The sequence below is a fragment of the Emydura macquarii genome, unplaced genomic scaffold (assembly GCF_026122565.2).
Source record: "Emydura macquarii macquarii isolate MOO-44397 ecotype Brisbane River unplaced genomic scaffold, CSIRO-AGI_Emac_v2 contig_2205, whole genome shotgun sequence".
In the NCBI taxonomy this organism is placed as follows: Eukaryota; Metazoa; Chordata; order Testudines; family Chelidae; genus Emydura; species Emydura macquarii.
In genome coordinates, this window is record NW_027132342.1 from 16,564,316 (window position 1) to 16,589,820 (window position 25,505).

Genomic DNA, 25,505 nt, shown 5'->3' on the forward strand with positions numbered 1-25,505 from the left:
AGGCAAACAAAGAGTAGCAGGGTTCCTGCCCTCCTCCCTGGCCACACCTCTCCCTGGTTTCTCCCTAGCTAGCTTATATAGCCTCCCCAGCTAGGGAGACAGCTGTTCTCTCTTGCCTCCTGTCCTTAGGCAAGGTTCTGGCTCTCTCTAATCAGAGCATTCAGCTGTTGCTCACTCCTCTTTGTTGTCTGTGGCCCTGCTGGCCCGCTTTGCCCCAGCCCATCCAGCTGGGTTGGGGTGGCAGAGGCACTGAGGGGCTTGTCACCCTCTACTCTGCCACAGGCCCCTGTTGTTTCAGCTACTTGCTTCCATAAAGGAGCTTAATGTCTTCTTACAACTGTCTTAAATGAAGGGCAGTGGTTACATCCAGCCAACAGCAATATCAGCTCCAAAGCACTGTTGGAAAAATGTTAAGTCCTGTTGAAGGTGTTAGATTAACTGACTGATGACCAGGCCTACCTTTCTTTTCAATCAAATGGGTACAATATCAGAAGCCGTGTGCACAATCCCAGAACCTATTATAGCCACTGCTTTGCTCTCCAAAGCTGTTGGTACACTAGAGAATTGCACCATTGTAATTTACACCATTTGATCACCCTGGTGCAGTGTGTCTACACTTGGCATCTTGTTTTGGTTGTGCACGATACACTTTGTCCACATAGAATACCCACTGCAAGTATTGCAGGGCCTATGGATTGTTGCATCTATACCATAGTCCCTGGCACATCTCCCTGGAAAACAGGGTTACTTATCAGTAACTGTTGTTCTTCGAGATGTGTTGCTCATATCCATTCCAATTAGGTGTGTGCGCGCCACGTGCACAGATTCCCGGAATCTTTTTCCTTAGCACACCCGCAGGGCCGGGTACGGCGCCCCCTGGAGTGCCGCGTTCATGTCGTGGTATATAGGGCACTGCCGGCCCCACGGGTCCCCAGTCCCTTCTTTCTGCCGACTCCGGCAGCGGGGACGGAGGGTGGGTTTGGAATGGATATGAGCAACACATCTCGAAGAACAGTTACTGGTAAGTAACCCTGTTTTCTATCTTTGAGTGATTGCTCATATGCATTCCAATTAGGTGATTAAGTAGCCATACTCTCGGCGGCAGGTAGGAGTCACTGGCGAGCAGCTCTATTCAGCACGGCTCTGCTGACTGCTGCATCCTCCCTCGCCTGTTCAACAATGGCATAATGGGTCGTAAAGGTATGTACCGACGACCAGGTCGCTGCTCTGCAGATATCTTGCAGAGGCACGCTCTCTAGGAAGGCTGCCGAAGAGGCTTGGGCTCAGGTCGAATGCGCCTTCACAGGGCCAGGCAGGGGCACTCCTGCCCGTTCGTAACATGTCTTAATACAGGCTACAATCCATGATCAGATTCGCTGGGTGGAGACGGGAGAGCCCTTCATACGGTCTGCTACCGCTACAAATAATTGCGTGGACTTTCGGAAGGGCCTGGTTCTCTCCAAGTAGTGTGCCAGGGCCCGTCTGACATCCAGAGTGCGCCACCTGCGCTCATTCGCTGACCCATGCGGTTTAGGGAAAAACACAGGGAGGAAGATGTCCTGATTATAGTGGAATTGGGACACTACCTTGGGCAGGAAGGCCAGGTGGGGTCGCAGCCTGACCTTATCTTTATAGAAGACAGTGTATGGGGGCTCCAATGTCAATGCCCTTATTTTGGAGATCCTTCTGGCCGAAGTGATGGCCACCAGGAAGGATACCTTCCAAGAAAGGACCAATAGGGAGCATGTGGCCATGGGCTCGAAGGGGGGTCCTGTTAACATGGAAAGGACCAGGTTTAAATCCCAGGGAGGGATGGGGTCTCGAACCTGTGGAAACACCCTTTCAACCCCTTTAAGGAATCTGACGGACATGGGGTGGGAAAAAAGGGAACGCCCCTCCATCGGCCGATGGAAGGCCGAGATGGCCGCCAGGTGTACCTTTAGGGAGGCCAGGGCTAGGCCCTGAGTTTTAAGGTGTAGAAGGTATTCCAGGACCACCTGTATGGGAGAGCTGTCTGGGGAGATACCCTTGTCCTCTGCCCAATTAATAAAGCGCCTCCACTTTGCCCGGTATGTAAACTGTGTGGAGGGTTTCCTGCTACATTCCTGCAGAATGTGTTGGACCTGCAAGGAGCAGGCCCTTTCTCCCTCCGTCAGCCAGAGAGTCTCCAGGCCGTCAGGTGGAGGGGGTCCAGGTCCGGGTGCAACAAGCGCCCCGGTTCTGGGAAAGCAGGTCGTATCGCCTGGGGAGCGTGATCGGAGTAGCGATGGAGAGGTCGATCAGGGTACTGTACCAGTACTGCCTCAGCCACGCTGGGGCAATCAGAATGATGTTCGCTCTGTCCCTCTTGATTTTGAGCAGGACTTGAGGGAGGAGCGGAATGGGGGGAAATGCCTACATCAGACCCCCCACCCACTGTATTAGGAAAGCATCGGACAAGGAGCCCGGCTCACGACCTCGAAGCGAGCAGTATCTCGGGCACTTCCTGTTCAAAGATGACGCGAACAGGTCCAGTTGGGGAGTGCCCCACTCTCGGAAGATTGAAGTCTCTACCTCCGGATGCAATGACCATTCGTGTCGGGGTGAGAACGATCTGCTGAGGCGATCTGCCTCATCGTTCCTGCTCCCAGGGAGGTGAGAGGCGACTAAATGAAAGTCGTGTCTCACTGCAAAATCCCATAGATGTGTAGCTTCCCGGCACAGGGCCGAGGAACGTGCTCCCCCCTGCCTGTTCATGTAGAACATGGCTGCGGTGTTGTCTGTGAGGACTTGCACCACCTTGCCCCTCAGGAATCTGAGGAAGGTCTTGCAGGCCAGCCAGACTGCTCTGAGCTCTCGAACGTTGATATGCAGGGCTCTCTCCGCCAGAGACCACAACCCTTGGGTACCTAGGTCTCTGCTGATGTGGGCTCCCCATCCCACATCCGAGGCATCCGTGATAAGAACCACTGACGGAGTCAGGTCTGTGAACGGGACTCCCTTGAGCACCTCCCTCGGAGTCCTCCACCATTCGAGGGAGGACAGCACCTGTGGGGGAACCGTGACCACCTTGGTCAGTAAATGTCTAGAAGGGGCATAGACCGAAGCCAACCAAGCCTGTAGAGGTCTTAACTTGAAATGTGCCAGCTTAACCACGTACGTGGAAGCTGCCATATGCCCCAACAGCTGTAGGCAATGCCTGGCTGTCGTCGTAGGGGACCTGCAAAGGTCCGCAATAATGGAACCCATCGCCTGAAATCGGGGCTGTGGGAGGAAGGCTCTTGCGCATTTAGCGTCTAGGGTAGCTCCTATGAAATCTATGCGCTGCACCGGGGTAAGTGTGGACTTCTGCACATTAATGAGCAACCCCAGTCTGGTGCATGTGGCACAAGTTAGCTCAAGGCTGTTCTGGACATGGATTCTGGATCTGCCCTTGATGAGCCAGTCATCCAGGTAAGGGAAAATCTGTACCCCACTGCGGCGGAGGTGGGCCGCCACCACCGCCATACATTTGGTAAAAACCCTAGGAGCCGAAGACAGGCCAAATGGGAGAGCCGTGAATTGATAATGATCTCCCCTGATCCTGAATCTCAGGAACTTCCTGTGTCCTGGCAAAATGGAGATGTGAAAGTACGCATCCTTCAAATCCAGGGCAACGTACCAATCCCCGGGATCTAAGGCAGGGATTATAGAAGCCAAGGAGACCATACGAAATTTAATTCGTCTAATAAACCTATTCAGGCGACGGAGGTCCAGTATAGGTCTCAGACCTCCCTTGGCCTTGGGGACCAGGAAATACCTGGAGTAAAAACCCCTTCCCCTTTCTCCTCGCGGAACCTCCTCTACAGCGCCTAGTCGCAAAAGGGAGTGAACCTCTTGCACGAGCAGGTGTTCGTGAGCTGGGACCCCTAAGGGGGATGGGGAAGGAGGAGAATTCGGGGGAAAGGCCATGAGATGAAGGGCATATCCGTTAAGGACCACCCCCAGAACCCAGCGGTCCGTAGTAATTGTCTCCCAGGCGTGATAGTATGGCCGAAGCCTGTTTTCAAAGGGCCGGCTAACTTCCAGGGGAAAAGGAAGAGTGCCAACCTGAAAACCGCTGTCAAAAGCGTTTATTACCGTTTCCGGATCCAGGCTTGCCACCCTGCTGCGCCTGTGCCGAAGAGCCCTGCTGGTCCCGGCGATTGGGCCCTCTAAACCGCTCCCGACCCCTCCTTGGTTGGGTGGCCCTAGGAGGTGGCCTGGGTGGGGGGGGCGGACGGCGTTGAGGTTGAGGTCGAGACTGACGTCCCGATGTCTGGGGGGTGTAGAGTCCCAGGGACCTAAGGGTGGCCCTAGAATCCTTTAGGGCATGCAACCTGTCATCGGTCCTCTCAGAAAAGAGGCCTGACCCCTCAAATGGCAGGTCCTGAATGGCTTGCTGGACCTCAGTAGACAGCCCAGAAGCCTGCAACCATGAGCAGCGGCGCATGACGATGGCCAAAGCCATCGCCCTGCCTGCAGTGTCTGCGGCATCACTAGCCGACTGTAAGGCTGCTTGGGCCACAACCTCTCCCTCCTGAGCCACAGTGGCGAGGTCTGCAGCTTGATCCGGGGGAAGCACTGCAACTAAGCGGTGCAGGGAGGCCCACAAGTTCTGGTTGTATTTACCCAGAAGCGCCTGGTGGTTGGCTACCCTCAATTGTAAGGCGGCAGTGGAGTAAACCTTGCGGCCAAAGAGGTCTAATTTTTTTCCCTCCTTGTCTTTGGGAGTACTTCCCTGACCCCCCTGGCGGTCTCTTTGGTTGGCCGCATCCACTACTAGAGTTCCCGGGGCAGGGTGGTTATAAAGGAACTCAAAGTTTTCCTTGGGGACATAGTATTTCCTCTCCGTTCCCTTAGATGTAGGGGGAACAGAAGAGGGCGTCTGCCAAACCACCTTAACTATTTTCATGACTCTGTCATGAACTGGAAGGGCCACTCGAGAGGGCCCAGATGACCCTGAAGGCCCAAAGAGGGGATCGTCCTCCTCGGACATTTCCTTAAGGGTTTGACCCAGATTATTGGCTACCCTCTTAAGGAGGTCTTGATGCGCCCGAAAATCAAAAAGGGGCGACTTATGATCCCTCGAGGTCCCTTCGTCAGGAGACGACGAGGAGGATAAGGGAGTAGGCCCTGTAGAGGGGCCCTCCTCAGGGTCAGACTCTGCTTCTGAGGGCACGTGCGGAGCTGGTTGAATTGGGGGTGGTGGAGGCTGAACCACCCCCGAATGGAGTAACTCCACCCCCTGGGTAGGATGGGAGCCCCATGGACCCCAGTATGGCCCTTGCCAAGGGCCTTGGGCCTAGCCCGGAATTGGGTACTGAAAGGCCTCCCCATGTCTGTCACGGTGGCCAGAGCCCACGGACCGCCTTTTACGGCCTTTAGGCGGGGAGCGGCTTCGTGAGGAAGAAGAGGTCGAGACGTGTCTACGCCTGTGGCACCGTCTAGAAGACCACCAGCTAGAGGAGCTGGATCTCCTATGTCTATGGCATGACCTCTTGTAACGCCGCTTGCCACCTCTGGAGTGCAAACGGCGATGTCTGCGGCTATGTGCCGGGGATTCTGAGCGGGAACGCGGCTTTCCCGCCGTCACCGCGCCAGTCGGTACCGTGCCAGGATCGAGCGTAGAGTACGCCGGTATCGTCGGAGCCAAGGGAATCGGTGCCGGTCTCATCGGTGCCGAGAGGGTCGGTGCCAGTGTCATCAGGGCCGGTGCCGGTCCCACCGGTGCCGAGTGCGTCGGTACCAAAGTCATCAGTTCCTGTTGTGATAGTACCGAGGTCGTCATCACAGAATGCGTCGGTGCCGGTAACATCGGTACCGACGACGTGGGGTATGGCGGTACCGGGTACGGCGGTGCCGGAGCGCTTAGGGGCACCAGCGGCATCGGTGCTCTTCCCGTCGGGGAGGCTGCCGGTGCTGTAACAGGTGGAGGTGGTGCTGATGCTGACAACGCAGTGTCCGGTGCCATAGCAAGGGTGCTCGGCAGAACCTCCTGGCCCGGTGCCATCAGTCTGTGATGGTGACCGGGGCTGCCAATAGGCAAGCCGGTGTGGTGCCGAGATGTTTCCCGCACCGGGGTGCTCGAGCCTGAGCTGCAATCGGTGCTGGAGCCGGCGCTGGAGCTTCTGCGTCGGCTCTTGGGGCCTCTTGACCGCCCCCAGTGCCGCGGTGCCGAGGCGCTCGATGACTGAGAGTCGGAGCTCGGAGGGGAGCGACTCTCCACCCTCCTTGACCGTCTGGGCGAGGATCGGGAGCGGTGTTTCCTCCACCCACCGGGGCCACCCAGCGCGGGTTTGCCCCGAGACGCAGGTCCCTTGTCCCTCCGGCGTCGACAGCCCTTGTAGAGGCGCTCCCCCACTCGCATGAGTTGGGGGAGGCTCCCTACGAGGAGACACCGGTGCCAGAGGAGCCTCCACGGCACGTGGCTGGGGTGTCTCCGGGACAGCTCCCTGCTTAGGTGGCCGCAGGGAAGAGTCCGTCGAAGGGATCTCCGACCGCTTCTTCTTCTTAGTCGGCACCAAGGATTTCGGTGCCGCTGCCGGTGCCGGAGGCACACTCTGCACCGAAGAGACGCTCGGTGCCAGGGATCTCGACGGCTCGGAGGCCGGGCGCAGCGCGGACTCCATAAGTAAAGCCTTCAGTCTCGCGTCCCATTCTTTTTGGGTGCGAGGCTTAAATGACTTACAGATTCGGCACTTGTCTTTTCGGTGCTGCTCCTCGAGGCAATGAAGGCAGCGATCATGAGGGTCACTCACTGGAAATTGCTTAGAGCAAAGAGTACAACTCTTGAAGCCTGTGGAGCCAGGCATGACTCCGCAGGAGCCCTTAAGGGCACTTAACTAGTAACACAGTCACCAATTGACTTTTTTTGAATAACAAAAAGAAAACTAAATTAACAGTAATGGTTGTTGACCAAGAACGATAAGCTAAGGACTGCTGCTTGCAATAGCAAGGGGCAGAAGTTCCAGCAACCGTCAGAGGCGGAAAGAAGGAACTGGGGACCCGCGGGGCCGGCAGTGCCCTATATACCGCGACATGAGCGCGGCACTCCAGGGGGCGCCGTACCCGGCCCTGTGGGTGTGCTAAGGAAAAAGGTTCCGGGAATCTGTGCACGGGGCGCGCACACACCTAATTGGAATGCATATGAGCAATCACTCGAAGATAGAATAAGTGAATAATGTCCATGGGAATTTTAAAAAAAAGAGGGGGCGGGGGGGAAGAGTTACATGTTTTGTAAATTTGTATTTTATGTTATCTTGTGTTCTTCACTGCTATTCTGAGGGCAGGGGTCTCAGGAGAGGTGACTGGGAAGAGCTGAAACCACCCAAATACTGCCTCATTTGCTTTTGGACTGTCCTGAAAGTAAGGGAGGGGATTGTGGAGCCATGTACAGCCACAACTGTTGTTGTGTCACACGGAGCCATCTTGACAGGTGCCAATACCACTGCCATGAACTCTCAAAGTTATTACTAAAGGATGTACTAGAGCATTCTGTGATTGTACTGAGAGACCAATTGCATTGATGCAATGGCTACACTAGTGCTTGCTGTTCCACTGGCATTGCACCAGTGAAAACTGACAAAGTGGATTAAATGGTAAACTTTGCTCAGATTTAATACAACACTAATAATCCAAATTGTGGTGTGATTGCCACTCTCACTTGTGTAAGAATGCAGCAAATCTAGCACACACCAATACATCTTACTGGTGACAAGAATGATGAATCTGAAACTGTTTCTCAAAGAAACATAGATAAACAGTACACTAATAATTGTAATCAAGCTACAAAGAATTCCATTTGCTGCAGAGATGTGTTGCACTTAAAGGGAAATATTAGCATTGGTTTTAAATGGATATAATCAATTAAAAATCATATAGTATTTCTGTCTAAAATATTTTAATTACTAATTTTACAAGTAATACCTAAATATGGAATAGCTAAAAGGTTTTTAAAAAAATCTTTTTTTTTTCCAGTTTGCTTACTTTGTACATTTGACAGCACTTTGTCTATAATTATTTTCACTATTTCCCTTATCCAATCAGATAGTTATTTTCCATTGTCAATTGTGTGGGTCTTCCACATAACAGCAGGGAACAGAAAATCAATTTTTAAAAAGTTATTTTAAACCCAGAAACATTGGTCAAGAGACTCAAGGACAGGAGTAACACCTGAAACAACTTTTAACTCATTTTATCTAGATTTCAAGTATTCCTTTATGGTATTCCTTTAAAGACCAGCAGATAATATTTTAAGACAACATGTCCAGAAAATCTTTCATCAAACTGTTCAAGTCTCAAGGACACTTTTTAAAAGGGAAGATGTGCTATATTGATAAACTGTAGTTATTGCTGCTGAAGTCTTTTGATCTGACGGATTGACTTTTGCTGTAATAATAGCTTACTTTCTAAATCTTATATGAAGGTCATTGCTTTATTTGCCCATATCTCATTTGAATTCTGTATGTTGACACCAAATGACATAAGTCACATCTATGGATCTGCATGCTTTATGTTGCTTTATGCTGTGAGTTTTGCCTGTAGTAGAGCTAATGAATATGGAAGCTGAGTGCAAATATTTACACATCTCTTTGAATTACAATAGTGCTCTCTTATTGTGGGCTAAACTTTAAATTTTGATTCTTCTTGAGAATATAACACACACAGAGTATGTATAAGCAGGATATCTCACAACCAAGTTTCATTACTGGGAAGAAATGGAGAAGCAAAATGGGAGAATGTTTCACAAGCAACACTGTTCATAATGGTATATCATACTGAACCAGCACGACCCCAGATCTGAGCGTTACCCAGCTCAACTCTCATCTGCAGCAACTGAAGAAGAACAATGGAAAACACCAACAAAGATGGGATTCTTTCTGCTTACATCAGCCCTGGAAAGAGACCATTCACTACAGTTGAGCCTGAACCTCCATCTTTTCAGATACAGTGTGATAAGGATTTGATAGACATAGTGTAGCTTGCAAGTTTAAAACCTAAACATCTGCTGCAACTTTCTGTTGGTAATCCAATCAATAAAATCAATTTAATATGGTTCACTCACCTCCAAAGGCCTCTGTGATTGCCATGCTTTCAATCCCACCACCTAATAGTTTACTGGAGGGAGAGAAAGAGTTAAGCATATTGAAGTGCTCACAGTCATGAGAGTAATGTCAAAAATGGAATCTCTGCCACTGTAAGAATACTCTTCTCATCCAAAAGGCTTTGCACTTAACTCATGATGCGATAGGGTGCAGGGGCACCATATGATCCCTGGTATAATGGGTATTAACTGTCTCGGCTTCCCCTTCCCCTTATACAGGTGCTTAGGAGAAAATCTACAAGAGCAGTGGGGTCACTTGGGAAATAGAAAAGAGAAAGTTCCAGAGGGATAGCCGTGTTAGTCTGTATACAGCAAAAACGAGAGTCCTGTAGCACTTTCAAGACTAACAAATTTAATTTCTGCAGGCAAAAGCTTTTGTGGGCTGCAACCCACTTCATCAGATGCACCTGATGAACGGGTTGAAGCCCATGAAAGTTTATGCCTGCAGAAATTAAATTTGTTCGTCTTTAAAGTGCTGCAGGACTCTCGTTTTTGTAGAAAAGAGAAAATCTCTTTAGGAAGATAAAGCTCCACTAACAATTGGTCATGGGATTTGATATGAAACCTAATCTATTAAGTTATTCAAATTTTCTATTTATTTTCTGCTTATGTTTAACCATTTTTACTTGCTGTTGTAAGCACCACACACTACCTCTCAAGAAAAGAGATCCAGAGTTTACCTTTAAGGCACAAGACACTGTTAAGAATGGTGTGAAGCTGCACCAACCCAGAAAGAACTCCTTTAGACACGATGCTTCTTAAAGCTCCAGGAAGGTAAAGGAATGCACTAGTTGCACTACCCCTTAGAAGGGTGCAAGTGCGCTGCCCTGCACATTCAGCTGTTTTGATATGAAGACAGTGTGTGAAGGTATCTACCTCCTCTTTGTCCCCTGTAGGATGATTAGCAAAGTGGGGGTGCTTGAAGCAGTAGTTAAGGCAGTACCGGGATTGTAACTTTGCCTGGCACCTCTGCAGAACACACAAGGGAGGAAAGCCTTGTGCACATGCATGCAAGAACCAAACAGTCTGCTCCTACATTTTGAGAAAGAGTCCTTTCTGATTCAGACTGGGGTTTTGCTGCTGAACCATTCCACCACATTGCACATAGACTGTGTCACTTCTGGGAAAATGGATAAACTCTGAGAATTTTTTTCAGGTTTTCTTGCAAAATAAACCTGAAGCAAAATAAACAGGGTCAGCTAGTACTTTTATTATTTGAAATTAGATTTGAGGTGCATGCTATTGTCATGAAACTATCATGTGTGCACAGTTTGATTAGCATACAAAAAGGTTGAATCTACACTGTCATATTTAGGTCCTACAATTCACCAGCACTGCAGTTCCACAGGTAGTAGCAATAGTGGAAACTGTAGAGTAAGCAGGAATCAGGCTTTTTACCACGGTGTCACCCAACCCTACTTTGAGCAGGGTTAGATGATTCACTTCCACTTGCTTTTCTGCAAGTGCACCCACTGTGCCCTAACTGAACATTTGTCTCTAAAAGTATTTTTGTGGCTAGCTGGCGAAAAGGAATATGATTACTCTAAAAATTTGGGCAAGCCAGGGAGAGAAACTAAATAGAGAGAAACTTACTCAAATTCCTGGCTTCCAGTGGTGATATGGAACACCATCTTCCGCTTCTCACTGTACTCAAAGGCAGTCAAGAATCCTGGTTCCTAGGGGACCACCACAGGAAATTATTCAGTTTGGTCTGATACTTACATAAGAATGTGATATCCTCAGCCAAAATCCATTCTCCTCGTTGACCTCACTCATCTGGCTGAACCTGTCAGGTTGACTATAAAGTAATATCTCTGATTTCAGACTAATAAGCACAAACACTTGTGAGCATGATTGTTCTAATGTTTGCAGTGGGAAATGCGGCAAAGGATCTTGGAGGGGGCATTCTAAATTGAAACTGTTAGGTATGTGATTTGCTTACAATTAGCTTGTTGGCTGCTTCTTTGATCTTGTCCACTTTGGCCTCTGAAAGCCCTTTCACATTACATAATGCCCGCCTCGTTGTCATCTGGATCCCTTTGACGGTGCAAATTCCCACGGCCTTCAGCTTTTTAATATCAGCCACATTCTGTGAAGAAAGTTCACATTCTGTGATCACTAGCTCATGTAAAGCAATGACTGGAAGGTAAAGAAAGATTTTGTAGCTCATTATATTGTATATTTGCATGTATGTTTATTTTCACTAAGAAAGAAGTAGATTTAACTGCTTTATTTCTGAATGTACTAAGTATGTCCAGGTAAAAATATACTTGCTTGTTGTCAAATGTTATGGACACTCCTGGGAGAGAATGCATTCACTGTGTTTCTGAATATAATGGGTGTGCCATTACTTCAATGGAAATGTAATGGAACAGAAGCAATGCACCAGGTTACTCAGATGAAAATCGTAGCAGACGGTCTAATGGACACTGCTTCAAACTGTCACCTCCAGACAAGTCCCTTCTTTGAGTAAAAACTATGAACTGGAGGTGCCCCCCATTTATGCATAGGAGTTGTGTGAAATGACACTAGGGAGAATGATGGATAACTTAATTGCTTCTATTGTGAAGTTTCTGTCTTCTCCTAGGGTTTATCTTGTGCATATTATGATGACAAGGATGAGTGAAGAAAAGCCAGTCAACAATAAGAAAAGTCTTATACTTAAAGGGGTATAATAAGCATACACTTAATATAAATCATTGAGATATATTGAGAGAAGCCTACTGGTGGAGTTTCCTGTGGAATTTTTAACTAGTAAGAAAACTGCTCCCCATTTCACCAGCCAAACAGGACTTCTCCCTCCACATTTCACCAGCATTCTGAGAACAGCATAACAAAGCCTCTCACAGTATAACATAGGGGCTTCAGAAGACATTGGAGTAATTATAGACAGCTACTGCCTGGTGCAGAAACTAATCTATGGCCAGATTTTCAAATAAAAGCTCAGCAGCATCCAACTGCTCTTAGTTAGGTACTTAAATAAGTGGCCATATTTTCAGGAGCTGCAGGCTGCTAAGCACTTTTGAAAATCTGGCCCTTAATATGTGAACTATCAAAGACAAAACTTGCCCAGCCCCCCTGTGTCTTTTGGGCCTAGTATATACTTAAAAATTAGGTTGACATAGCCAGGGCACTCAGTGTATGAAAAATTCACACCCTTGAGCATTACAGTTAAGCCAACCTAATGCTTAGTATAGATGCAACTAGGTTGACAGAAGAATTCTTCCGTTGAGATAGCTACCGCCACTCAGAGAGATAGAGTGGCTGTACAGATAGAAAAACCTCTTTCGTCTCTGTAGGAAGCATCTACATGACAGCGCTACAGCAGCATAGCTGCAGCACTGTAGATGTGCTGCTGGAGTGCCCATAGTTTAGACATGGCCTTACTTAGAACTTGTTATGGGGAGAAACTTCATTCTGCACATCACTATGGATAAGTGTGTTTCTTGGTAACATCCTTAAATAACATACATACCATGCAGAATTGTCTAGGTAATATCTATTACTTATACTTACAATTCCATGTTTCTGTAACAGGTCAATATCCTGAAACAAGGATTCCTAAAGGAGGCAGGGGGAAAAGTAGAATCTTGGTCATTTTTAACCACTTATATCTCACTTTTGTTACGTAATTTAACGTGTCAGTTTTAAATCATTAGACCTGGATTGTTTTTTCATAACAATACATGTCCTACTACCTACAAATATAGCACAACAAAGGATGAACCAGAAGGGTTTCTGCATTTCCTGTTGTCCTCATACTGTGTAACATTCTGGAGAAACACAGCCAACAATTATGCTAAGAAACTCTCCCATGTTTAAAAAAGATGAATTCAAACTGGAACAGGTGCAGAGAAGGGCTACTAGGATGATCTGAGGAATGGAAAATCTGTCTTATGAGAGGAGAGACAAAGAGCTTGGCTTGTTTAGCCTAACCAAAAGAAGGCTGAGGGGAGATATGAATGCTCTCTATAAATATATCAGAGGGATAAATGCCAGGGAGGGAGAGGAATTATTTAAGTTCAGCACCAATGTGGACACATGAACTAATGGATATAAACTGGCCATCAGGAAGTTTAGACTTGAAATTAGATGAACGTTTCTAACCATCAGAGGAGTGAAGTTCTGGAACAGCCTTCCAAGGGGAGCAGTAGGGGCAAAAAACCTAGCTGGCTTCAAGACTGCACTTGATAAGTTTATGGAGGGGATGGTATGATGGGACAGCCTAATTTGGCAATTAATTGATCTTTGACTACTAGCGATAAATATGTCCAATGGCCTCTGATGGGATGTTAGATAGGGTGGGATCTGAGTTATTACAGAGAATTCTTTCCAAGTGTCTGCTGGTGATTCTTGCCCACATGCTCAGGATTTAGCTGATCACCTTATTTGGGGTTGGGAAGGATTTTTCCCCCAGGGCAGATTGGCAGAGGCCCTGGAATTTTTTTGCCTTCCTCTGCAGCATGGGGCACGGGTCACTTGCTGGTGGATTCTCTGTACCTGAAGTCTTTAAATAATGATTTGAAGACTTCAGTAACTCAGTTATAGGTTAGGGGTCTATTACAGGAGTGAGTGGGTGAGGCTTTGTGGCCTGCGTTGTGCAGGTCAGACTAGATGATCGTAATGGTCCCTTCTGACCTTACAGTCTATGAGTCTTCCTCCTGATGCTCTGCTATAGTGTTTCTCAATCTTTTCAGGTTGGAGACTCCTTATTCAGAGTCAAATTTTTGTGATCTCCTTACATTTACTGTAATAGTAAGAGTAAAAAGTGTATTGATAATAAGCCTATATAATTTATTTGTGTGTGTGTTTCAAGAGGTTGACAAAAACACTTGATCTTGAAAGATAAGGGTGTGCAGGGAGTAGGGGATCTAGATTTTCTTTGTTTTAGATTGTAATCAAATTTACTGCCCTGCCACCCTCGGATTTTTTCATGATCCCCCATCTAAGAAACTTCTGCTTTTCTATAAAAAATTCTGCAGGATGCTCTTGGACAGCATATACAATGTATTCATATTTTTCCACAATCCATAAATACCTCATCATCCTGGTACCCTGGTTCTTCTTGCACCACTTGATCCTCCATGGCTTTCATTGTGAAAAAGCAGGCAATAAGGTGTCACTCTGGACTGAAAAAGGCAAACACACATACCATCAGAGTGGAAATACATAATTAGATGAGTGTGCTCTTAATAGGGATCTAATGGTATAGTGGCATCTCTATGTGCTACCGCATAAGAAACCAAATTCAAATCTAAGCTTGGTCTTTTACTGCCAGTGCTAACAGGGACTGGATATGTAGCAGAGGTACTTAGATTCACAATAAAGGAGGAAGAATCTTGTTTTATTCTCAGAAGACTCACTCTCCCCAAGTTGGCTTATGCAAGGTTTCCTTTTCTGGAGGAAGGGTTGATGTGACACAGAGCCTTTCTGGGTGGAGCAGATGAAGAGAGAGAAAAAAGGAAGAAAAAAATGGTGTAATTTCAGAGATAGTTCTTTGGAAGTGAAAATAAAACAGAGTGACTTCTCTCAGTTTCTAATGAAAAATATTCAAAGAAGATATAAAATAAGTTGTTTCTGAAACACCTCCACATGGCACCACAATGTATTTCTTTCCTCTGAACAAATGGATGGAATCCCTGCCAGCAGGGTGAGCAGATGTCCTGATTTTATAGGGACAGTGCCGATATTCAGCACTTTGTCTTATATCGACACCTATTCCCCCTCCCCCTCACTGCCATCTCGATTTTTCACACTTGCTATCTGGTCACCCTACCTGCCAGTTATGTAATGAGAATGTCCCCTCTCATCATGCCTTAAAAAGGATGAAAGTTTAGTCATCTGCATCCATTTTCCTTTAATATAACAACAAAAGGTGAAGTATTTCCTAGTGACATTAATAAGGCCCTGGCCCCCAAATACTAGAAGAAAAAATTAATATGAAAGGTAAAGGGCATGTTACAATCCCCTCTCCCCATTTAAAAAAAACCAAATCCTTCCTTCCCTGTCCTGAAATGCATATAATCCTGCATTTTTTTTTGCACATTCAAAAGGGCAAGGGGACTGCCCCCCTTTGGATACATGGCAACCCAAAATTGGCAGAGTAGGCAGAGCCATGTCTTTACCTTCCTGCTGGCCAGCAAGGGTTATAGGGGGAACTATACCCTATTAAGAGGTATAGCAGTGTAGGTAGGCTAGACTCTCCCCTATTCTCTGGAGAGCCTTCCAGTGCTCCTGCTGGGGTAACGTGGCTCTGCCCCACAGCCAATTTGGAGTTATACCTAAAATCTTACACAGACCAACTCCAAAAATTAGGCACATATGCATCCAGAGGATGAATTTATCTTGAAGTATATGTTTTGTCTTTGTGTGTGCGTGACATGCATTATTGTTTGTCTGGTGCACTGAGATATAGAGGGTTCCAAGCACAGGGGACAACATGAAACAAGGCATGGAGATGGCAGATAAAAAGTTGAGACAGAATGTGTGGCTGTCGCATAAAGGGGCAGCGGGGCTTTGAGGAGAAAGTGTGAATCCTTCTGTATTACCCCAGCCTTGACTAGTTACTGCCCCACTATATTTATTTCTTCACCTCCCAAGATACATGTTAAAGAAATAAAGGGGCAAATCCTGCTTGCCTTATCAGGGTCTATCTACCTTATAGCAATATAGCAACTGTGCTGTACTGTGCCATTAGAGTGCTGAAGTGTAGCGGCCCCCCCATATCAGTGGAACAAGTTTCTCCATTGTATCTAATCCACCTCTCCAAGAGGCAGTAGCTAGGTTGACGGAAGAATTAGATGCATCTACAGTTAGGTCAACCTAGTAACTACATCATAACATTTTTCACAGTGCTTGGCGCCCTAATAACTAGGCTAGCTGACCTAACGTGTAGGTAGCCCAGGACTCAGAGGAGCAGCTGCATGGAAGCCAATGGCGCTTTGTCTGAGGCTCTGGACGGCGGCAGTGAGAGAGTTCAGGGGGCACCGCATCCTCCCTGAGAGGGAGTTTTGCAGCTGGCACCTCCGGCAGCAAGAGAGGGCTCCCAGGCTGGTGAGTGGGCAGCTGATCCGGGCCCTGCTCCTTGGCTCTCCTCTGCTGCCAGAGGCTGCTGAGCGGCCCTTTCACGGCCCCTGCTCCCAGCCGGCCCGTTTGCTTGGATGGCTCTCTCCAGCCCCGCTTTCGGGGGGGTTATTATGAAACAGCAGAAAATGGCAGAAGCCCCCCGCAGCCAGGGGCACGGTTCAAACGCAGATGGATCCTGGCACTGCCGCGGGGGGAGGGGAAGGGAAGCCCTACGTCCCGCCACCACCACGCAGGCAGCGGGCGGGGACTCGGCCGGCCCGGCTCCCTTCAACTTACTCAACCTCAGCCTCCCCCTAGATCCCCAGGCAAGCAGCTGAGAGTCACGAGCACCACAGCCCAGCCCCCGGGCCCGCCTCTTCAGGTCACCGCCCCGCCGCGCGCCGGCCGTTGGTTGTTCGCTGTTGCAGACGCGGCAGGGACAAACGGGCAGCCCTTTTCCCGCCGCAAAACTCCCGCCAAAAGGGATTCGGGGGGGGGGGGAGAAGGGAGGGGCACACAGGAGGAATGAGTCGGCAGCGGTTACTCGGGGGCGCGGGCGCGCGCCCGCCCACCCGGATTCGGCGCGCTCCGCTCCGACCTCTCAGTCTGTTTTGGCCCCACCCCTGCGAGCTCTCCGACATCCCGCCCAGGGTTTCTCTCTCGCGCGCGGTCAAGACAAGAGGGCGGGTCTCATGCTGATGTGGAAAAGCCCATGATGCCCCGCAAGCAGCTCCGCCTCTAAGGCGAACCCTCGTCTCGCGCTGTGGGGTGGTGCTGCCCCACGTGGCCTGCTGCTTGCCCGCCCCTATGAGGCTGTCTGTGACCCCTTTTAAGGGAAGGGGAACGGAGCGATGCCGGCTCAGGCCTTCCTGACACCGGGGCACGAGCCAACCTGCGCTCTCAGCCAGCCTCTGGAAGGCGCCTTTGGTTTGACCGCGTCCAGCCGCCCCGCCTGTTTTTTGCAATCGCCTTCGTCCTCTGGCTCCTTTGACAGGCGAAGAGAACATAAAAGGATGACTGGCCCGTGAAGAGGGGAGGGTTTCTCCCATGGGCGGGCGGGCGCAGGCCGGCCAGTAATAAGGCCGCGGTCCCCCCAGCCGATGAGCAAAGCATTTTAGAAACTAGTTTTTATTGGAGGACCCACCAGACCCAAGCAGCTGCTATAGCAGCTGCCTTATCCAATCTTTGTAACCCTCAAGGCTGTTTAGCAGGAGTCTAAGGGCTACATCTACAGCGAGGGGCATGTACATTTCTATTAAATAATTTACATAGCCCTATTTATATTAACAAAGACATAGCATGTATAAGTTGTTTTGTTGCCTTCAAGGCATTTTACTAAACAATCCTCATTACCCTTGCAAAGCAGGTAGGTAGTAGCTTCGTTTTACAGCTTCGCAAATAGAAGGAAAAAAGATAAAGCCAATTTCTGGGGCTTCAATTTTTGGCTCACAACTTGAGACATCTTAGACCCATAGGCATAGTTTGACTTCTATATTTGGGGAGGGGGAACAGTTCCAATCAGGTGAATAGGAAGGGTAGGGGGGCAAATTCCACATCTGCCTGAGGCCTGAAGTTTGTGGAGACAGTGCTCCTGCCCCATCCCCATCCATGCTTAGACCTGGTTTTCAAAGGTGCTTTGCACATACAGTTCCAAATAAGGGCCCCAAATTAGGCAGCCAAAAACTGACATGCAAAATCATGGGCCACTTCTGAAAATTTCAATGTAAGTAGCTTGTCTAAGGTCACAAAGGAAGGTAGTGTCTGAGTTTGTCACATATAAATCACTAGCTCATTCTGCCTCTCCATATTGTCAAAGCAGCAACAAATATCGTACTCTTACCTGCCTGGATAAATGTCTCAATGACTTTCAAAGTACTTTTGAAAATGCCAGCCTATCAGTCCCCAGGGATGTAGGAGTGTATTTAGACACATCTCGAGCTGGCCATGTCAGAAACTGAAAGGTAAATTGTGATCCTCTTTGGTGGGAATGTCTGGGTGATTAGAACTTTTGAAAATCAGGCCACGTATTTAGGTATCTAAATGTGGGTTAGGAGCCCAGGGCCTTGGCTACACATGGTAATTGACCGACATAGCTCTTGTGGAATAAGCTATTCTCCATGTGAACACACTATTCCAGAATAAAAGTGACTTTATTCTGAAATAACTACTTTGCACACAAAGCTCACTTTTATTTTGGAATAATGTGTCCATGTGAGGGAGATATTCTGGAATAGCTAAATTATAGCAGAAAAGGTGGTATTTTTTTTCTGTGTAAACAAGGCTTAACTTTAGCCTCCTATTTTAAAAAAAAAGCTTGGCCTGTTTTTCCTGTTTATAGACAGACTCTTATAGGAGGCAGATGAGTGGACCAAGCTTGAAAGGCTACCACTCATTCCCAAAGTGCTACTAAAATTATTATGTTGATACATAGCACTTAAACTTTACATCTTTGAAATACTATATAATCATTAACTGAACTTCCTATCACCTGTGTGGTAGATAAAAATCCTCCTCTCCAGCAACTTTCCTCCTGTCTGGGAGGGTTTGCAGTTGGTCAATGCGGCTCCACCACTACATGTTGTTGGCAAGGGAATACACTGAGTCTGAATTACACTGCTTTTCAGCTTGGGACCAAGCCAGTTCACATAAAATAAAAGGCAACTCAAATATTTGCCACAGAACCAAACTATGAAACTATTTAAATAGGGTGATTATGTGTCCCATTTTGGCCAGGATGATCCCCCTTTTAAGCTCTGTACTGGGTGTCCTGATTTTTTGGCAAAACTGAGCATTTGTCCCATTTCCTCTTGCCACCTGATCATCAGTTGGCAAAAGCAAACAGGACAAATGCCCAGTTTTGCCAAAAAAATGGGGCATGCCCCCCTAGTGGGGTGCTGAGGAACATGGGGGGGAGTGGGCAGCAATGCCAGCCCCGCGCAGTGGGGCTTGGGCAGGCAGCTCAGACCAGCCCTGCACATAGGAAGGGGCTCAGACAAGTGGCTGGGGCCAACTCCACATGCCAGGGGGGAAGGGGGCCCTCAGGCCAGCAGCTCAGGCCAGCTCCATGTGGGGAGGAGAGGGTGGTGGGTCAGGGGAGGGGCTTGAGCCAGCTCTGGGGCAGTAAGGAACTTAGGCGAGCTTTGCGAGGTGTCCTGTTTCCCCTTTGAGAAATATGGTCACCCTATATTTAAAGAATATTCAGGTGACTTTTTTCATCCTCATATTACTTCCATTCCATTCTTGCAATGTAGCAATCTTGTGAGATTTTTTCCAGCTCAATTTTACAGACCAAAGAGGTTAGAAATCAGTCAGACTTTTAAAACTATTTGAGTGCTTCTCTGAACTGAATCTTCACATTTTTTCAAGTTTGCCTGTTCCTAATTGATGGAGAAAGCTTTGGCTGGGCTGCCCAAAATATATCATTAGGATGTAACTGAAGGTCTGAATGGACATTTATACCAATTTATGTTGGGGGAATCATGAATTCTGGTTTGCTCAGGGCGCTGTTTGACTTCTGGCTGTTTCTGGATGAAGACACTTCTATGACAGACTTGAAGTCTTGTCAGAACTATAGAGTACATCCAGGTGAGGAGTCAGCAATTGTTTCAACTTCTTCATCTCTCCTTTCTCTGACAGCAATTGCTTCTCTGTTCTGTGGAGTGGGGAGGCAAGGGAGAGAAAGAAAAGCAATATAAACTGTTTAAAGGTATTTCTTAAATCACCTAGAGCAATCAAAGAAAGTTTAGGAGTGGATTCTTCCATCACTTTGGAAGTGACGTTAACTAACCTCTGTATCCCCAAATCCATAAATGTTGAAAGCTCTGCATTCAACACCTCCTCCACACCCACTCTCTGAATAACACTTGTTACCCTCACCAAAATTCATGATCATCCTTCTAAATTAAACTATACTAAAAAACTACTCTTGAATGAGCATTAGCTCACAGATTCCATATAAAGCAGTGTGAGAGGAATACCACACTGCATCTCTGTACCCCTCTGGAATAATTAGCCAATGTTATACCACAAACCCTATTTCCTCATGCCCTGAAACTCCTCCGGAATCAATGTTAGCTAACAGGTTTCGTCTGTGGCAGATACAAGAAAATCACCAGCTGGGTTCAGATTTCATAGAATATGCTGGAATGAAACTGTACACTCATTTTTGTACCTTAGAAATTCTTGCTTCTCTTTCCGCTGGTGTTGGTCAAAATCCTTCATTTCTCGGCAGTGTCTCTGGTACACTGTTTTGAAGGCATTGTCCAGCCGCCGGATATGATTAAAACCTTGTTGGATTACATCTGCATAGGTTGGGGTGGACTCCGTGATTTTAAATGTAAACGAAAAAAATCTTGTCTGCTCTTTTTTTTTCTTTGCTAAAGGACATCATGAGTGGAACAGTAGGGGATGCTGTAGATTGGAAGTGAATTGCTAAAGCATGTATTTTTCAATTAGGCACTATTTTATCTCCCCTTTTGTTCAGGTGCTCTCTCCCACCATGTTTGCTTTCTTAACCTTCCTATTCTGTAAGTGAGAACCTGTCATCCTGTTCAATACCAAACAATCCCTTTGAAGGTTAGCATCAGCAAGGTTATACATCAGCCAGCTAGTGTGAAGCCAATCTACAAATGTGTCCTCTTTCGTCCTAGCCTCAAGACATAATAGACTATCTCTTTCCTTCAATCTGGCCTCTGGCATCCTGAAGTCATTCTCAACTTCAGGTCTGGTCCTGTAACTGAACAAAGTTCTGCAGCCACACAGACTAAGCCAGCAATCCACTGACTGGGGAGGGCATGTAAGCAGACACTGACCTTCCCCTATTTCCCGAACTGAAGTGTATGAGGGCATTACAAATGTGATAAAGGGGCTAGGACTGGTGTATGAAGAAAGATTAAAATAACTAAATATATATAACTTGGCTAAGCAATGTCTAGGGGTATGGGAAAGGGATGGCAGTCTCATCTACAATTATATGAAGGGTACAAACTCAAAGAGGGAGACAATTATGCTGTGTGGCAGAAGATAGAGCTAAAAGTAAAGGGATGAAAATGAGTGGTGATTAATTCAGGCTGGCTTTCAGGAAACACAAAGTATGAGGTCTGTTAGCCTGTGGAATAATTTCCCAATGGAAGTGGGGGAACTTGGGAAGCCTTAAAGCTTGAGACATTTACAACTGAACCCAAACAAATATTCAATATGCTGTAAGGAATAATACTGCACTGGTGGGCAATGGATAGAATATAACCTAACAAGATTTTTCCATCTCTAATTTCTCTGAGTCGATCAGAAGGATATGGTATAGGCTTGCAAATCTCCCTCCTGTGAATCAAGATGTCTTGTCCAGACTGTGGTTCAACATTATAGCTCTGGAGGAAATGCTGAATTAGTGGGCTGTGTCCATTGATGTTAAAGAGATGCCAAGTGAAGTCAGGGCCCTGACAGGCTGGGTGTGACTGGAGAGGGGAAGAAACAAAAGAAAAGAGGCATTAATTATACCAAAACTGAGGCCAAAGAATAAAGTATGTAATGCCCCTAATGATTCATATTCTGAGTGAAAGATAAATAATCCCCAAATATATAAACCATTGGAAACTACAGTGAAACCTGTCAATAATAGGCACCATTGGGACTCCATTTTCGATGTAGTCATTACAATAGGTGGCTGTGAAATAATAATTCTGGAATACTTAATTCTTCATGTACAATAACCGATGTCACCATAAAAAATATACATTGGAATCAAGAAGCCTGATCTTAGTATTGCAAAGACGAAGCACAGATATATGTATCAATATATCCTATACACCAAATCAGCAAATAAACCATAACTCTACACAAAATAGGTCATAGAGCAGACAAAAGAGATAACATTATAAGAAGGCTTTTTTGCTTATGAGAATGCACAATGCACTTTTATCTAATTTAAGAAAAACAAACTACTCAATGCACAATATGCTTTTGCTTAAGAGTGCACAATGCACTTTCACCTAAGTTTTACTCAAAAAGAAGAGAGAAACTATGGTCACCAATTCTAGGCTGCATTCTGGATGCTTGTGCTCCTCCACTGACAAAAAGTGGACCTAAAACCAGCGAAGCCAGCCCTGGGATGATCATGCTAGGAGAGGGAGATCGTCTCATGGCACAGAACTGGCTTCTATGCTGCTCACCCCTCCCTGCAGCCAGTGCAGAAGGCAAGCCCCAATAATCCCAGGCTGCCATACCAGCTCCTTGGGGTCACTGGCAGCTAGCCTAATTTAGAACAGCCCTTACAGACCAGTTTCATGCACAACAGACCTGTACCAGGGGGAAGTGAAAAGGTGATTTAATTGCACATGTTCGCATGCGCGCGCACACACAGCACTCTGAACTGCCCTGTGAACTCTTGGCCATTGTCAAAGTTCAGGACTCAACGCATTTTAACCTATGTGAATACATTAAAAAGTATATATTTATGACAATGCACACAACACCAGCTTCCTTCACTTTTGACAAAAAATAATTGATCCTTTGTTGTTTGCAGCTTGTTTTATTCTGAAGTGAGGAAGCTGATGCCATCACATTTTGTAATTTAGCATCCTTAAAGCAAAAATTACTTAAATTGTGTTTTGCACAGAAATCTCTATTGGAGGATATTAACTGCAGCAGTGGAGCTTTTAATCTTGGAGTAGGTAAACTGAGAGATATAGTATAGTTTTCTTCCTTGTTTATACCTTCTACTTAATTTTCATGTGTATTCATAATCTATTGTTATGCTGCAAGGGGTTTCTGGCTGCCATCAAGCATGTCTCTGATCAATCACACACCTGGTTAAAGTCCATGGGTGAACTAACCACCTGTCATTTAGGCTAAATGGAATGGGCAATTAAATGTCTCCTCGTGCAGTGATAGCTGAAACAATTAGAAGCTACCACCTAAGGCAATAAATTGCATGGCAAAGCAGATCAGAAGGTAAAACTGAGTGAGCCTGTTTCCCTGGGATTGTTGGCAAAAGCAGGGACTAGGAGTTTGACTGGTTGCAGCTGTGTGTGTGTGTGTCTCTGTAAGCGTGACAGGAAAAAGCAAGAGAAGCAGTGGTAAGCAGCACGAGCTTGGGAGAAAATTGAGACACAGAACTTCCTCTGGGCACTGTGCTTGTTGGAAAGGCAGACCTGTATTTGCAAACAAGGAAACTGTTTCCTGTTTGTTTCTGCTGTATTCAGGGAAACAAGACTTTGTGTACACTCTTTGTAAATAAATGAAACTGTGGCACAGAAATACCTGACTTGTATCATCAGTTTCTCCTTTCGATGAAAACAACCCAGCAAGGCCCTGAATATTGACTAACTGCTCAGGTCAAAGGGCTAACACTATTCTAACTTCTTCACAAGCAATCTCAAGCTTTCCTAGAATCTACAGCAGGTATGTGACTAATTCAAGATAAGGCAGTGCATTTTCACCATCATCATCTGGGAGAACAGCATTCAGTGTGTGATCAACTAGAAAAGTCATATTTCATGAAATATTTTTGTCTTCAGTATATTCTAACTCTCAGAAGTCCAGTGCTTCTACTATTAAGTAAGCTGATTAACAACATCAAATAGATTCATTTGTTTTGTAAGCAATGTGGCACTTTCAGTGGAGTCCATTTTAGAAATTAGAGCCGTCATTAAATGCAATTTGTAGATTTTAAACTTCAGGATTATCCCATAATTCACTGATTGCAGACATAAACTGCAGTTTATCAGAAGCCTTTTTAAAATTCACATTTGGAAGATGTCTATCAAAATTACCAGGGGCACTACTCATAAACAAGCATCTTTGGAGTTTTACTGTTAAGAAGTATTAAACAAATCAGTTCATATAGTAGATGTCATCCAAGCATTTTAATTGTGTCTCCAGGTAACTGGTGCATTTGGAATATTCAAGGTTGAGTAGCACTTTCAGTTAGCAACTTTTCTTTCTAACCAGTCATGCTGTAGTACCACCTACTATTATTTTGACCAGTTTTCTACCCTTTGGCTTTGCATGCAAACCACTGAAAAACAAACAATCTTACTTCACCCGCATTCCATATGTTGTCAGGCTGATGATGGTCAGAAGAGATTGTGAGCAGTCTCTTTTTCAATTCAGAATAATCTCAGATATCAGCAGCCTCACCATAATTATTGCAAGCTTAAAATAACATTCTTTAGCTCTCAACAAACTCATGGCTAACTTTAAAATCATCCCTCTCCACCCACTATGCCACAATGTATCTTACTTTGCAGTCATAGCCCAGTTAATTCATTAATTTTGCAGTTTTGAACTACATATGCATTCATAGATATAATTGTTCTAGGTTTTTCGTTTTGTTTTTTTTTTTAAAGTATTTTGTATCAAGGTGTTTCTGCCACATATATTAAAAAGTATATAGACTATTCAAAGTCTTCTACATCTGGATATGATGAACACTTCTGCTGTCTTCTCATTGCTCTTATTATGTCTTTCAAACTCAAGGGTCAAATCAGCCTCTCAGATGCAAGTGCACAGCTCCCATTGACTTCAATATGCTTTGGTACTTTTCATTTGAGGTTTTTTTCTACTCCTTTGTCTATGGATTTTTCTATAACATGGTTTGGATGGCACTTTGGTACTTTAGGGGCCACATTGGTTGCAGCATATGGATGGCTCAGGGCATCTAAGAACACTTTTCATAGATGGCCACTTTCCACAGGGAAACTTAATATCTGAGAGATAAATAATCTCAAATTTTAAAATCCACCAACAGAAGACACTATCAGAGTATAAAATATTATTAAATATTGTGGGTGCCACTGGGAGGTGGTTCAAATTTGAACACTATATCATTATATTTATTCCCATCCCCAGCCATCACAGTGCTATTGTAGCAATGACAAATGGATGTAAGAGGTTGCTGTGTTAGGAATGGAGGAAGAGTAAATACAACAGTCTGTTAACAGACTGGATGTGAGAAAGATTAGATGCACCAAAGGGAAAGTAGTAAGGGAAGTTGGCTGTGGAGAATGCACAACCACGGACTTCAGTATGGACTTGAACAAGAAAATGAAAATTGAACCCAGATGCTGTAGTGGGGAAGTTGTGCTCTCAAATAATTCAAATGTGTTGGGAATTTATTTAAGCTCTATAGTAGTACATGCTCCCAGGGGAGGGAGTTGAGGGAGGGAAAAAGTCTTCCCATCCAGTCTTCTGTAGTAGAAAAATGAGGACCTTAATGGGGGACCTACACATAGGCTGTAGAGGGAGGGTATGTGGATGTGCGCTGGGAGAGCAAGTGTTTGCCTGTATTAGCTAGTGCAATGGTTCCCAACCTTTTTGGCTCGAGGGCCACAAATATCAT

General features: G+C 46.1%; 2 protein-coding genes across 3 annotated transcripts in view; both read right to left on the bottom strand.

Annotated features, from left to right (window-relative positions):
• Positions 1-16,488, bottom strand: part of DMC1 (DNA meiotic recombinase 1) — a 44,889-nt gene extending 28,401 nt beyond the window's left edge. For both annotated transcript variants that reach the window (XM_067559486.1, XM_067559485.1), the window contains exons 1-6: positions 16,466-16,488; positions 14,142-14,232; positions 12,620-12,664; positions 11,046-11,192; positions 10,697-10,779; positions 9,065-9,117 (exon numbers count right to left, since the gene is read on the bottom strand). In XM_067559486.1, coding sequence (XP_067415587.1) covers positions 9,065-9,117; positions 10,697-10,779; positions 11,046-11,192; positions 12,620-12,664; positions 14,142-14,198 — 385 coding nt within the window. In that variant the 5' untranslated portion in view covers positions 14,199-14,232; positions 16,466-16,488. The remainder of the gene's footprint in view (positions 1-9,064; positions 9,118-10,696; positions 10,780-11,045; positions 11,193-12,619; positions 12,665-14,141; positions 14,233-16,465) is intronic.
• Positions 16,489-19,071: 2,583 nt separating this feature from the next.
• FAM227A (family with sequence similarity 227 member A) overlaps positions 19,072-25,505 on the bottom strand; it is a 31,224-nt gene continuing 24,790 nt past the window's right edge. The window contains exons 10-12 of the mRNA XM_067559487.1: positions 21,464-21,621; positions 20,340-20,492; positions 19,072-19,820 (exon numbers count right to left, since the gene is read on the bottom strand). Coding sequence (XP_067415588.1) covers positions 19,709-19,820; positions 20,340-20,492; positions 21,464-21,621 — 423 coding nt within the window. The 3' untranslated portion in view covers positions 19,072-19,708. The remainder of the gene's footprint in view (positions 19,821-20,339; positions 20,493-21,463; positions 21,622-25,505) is intronic.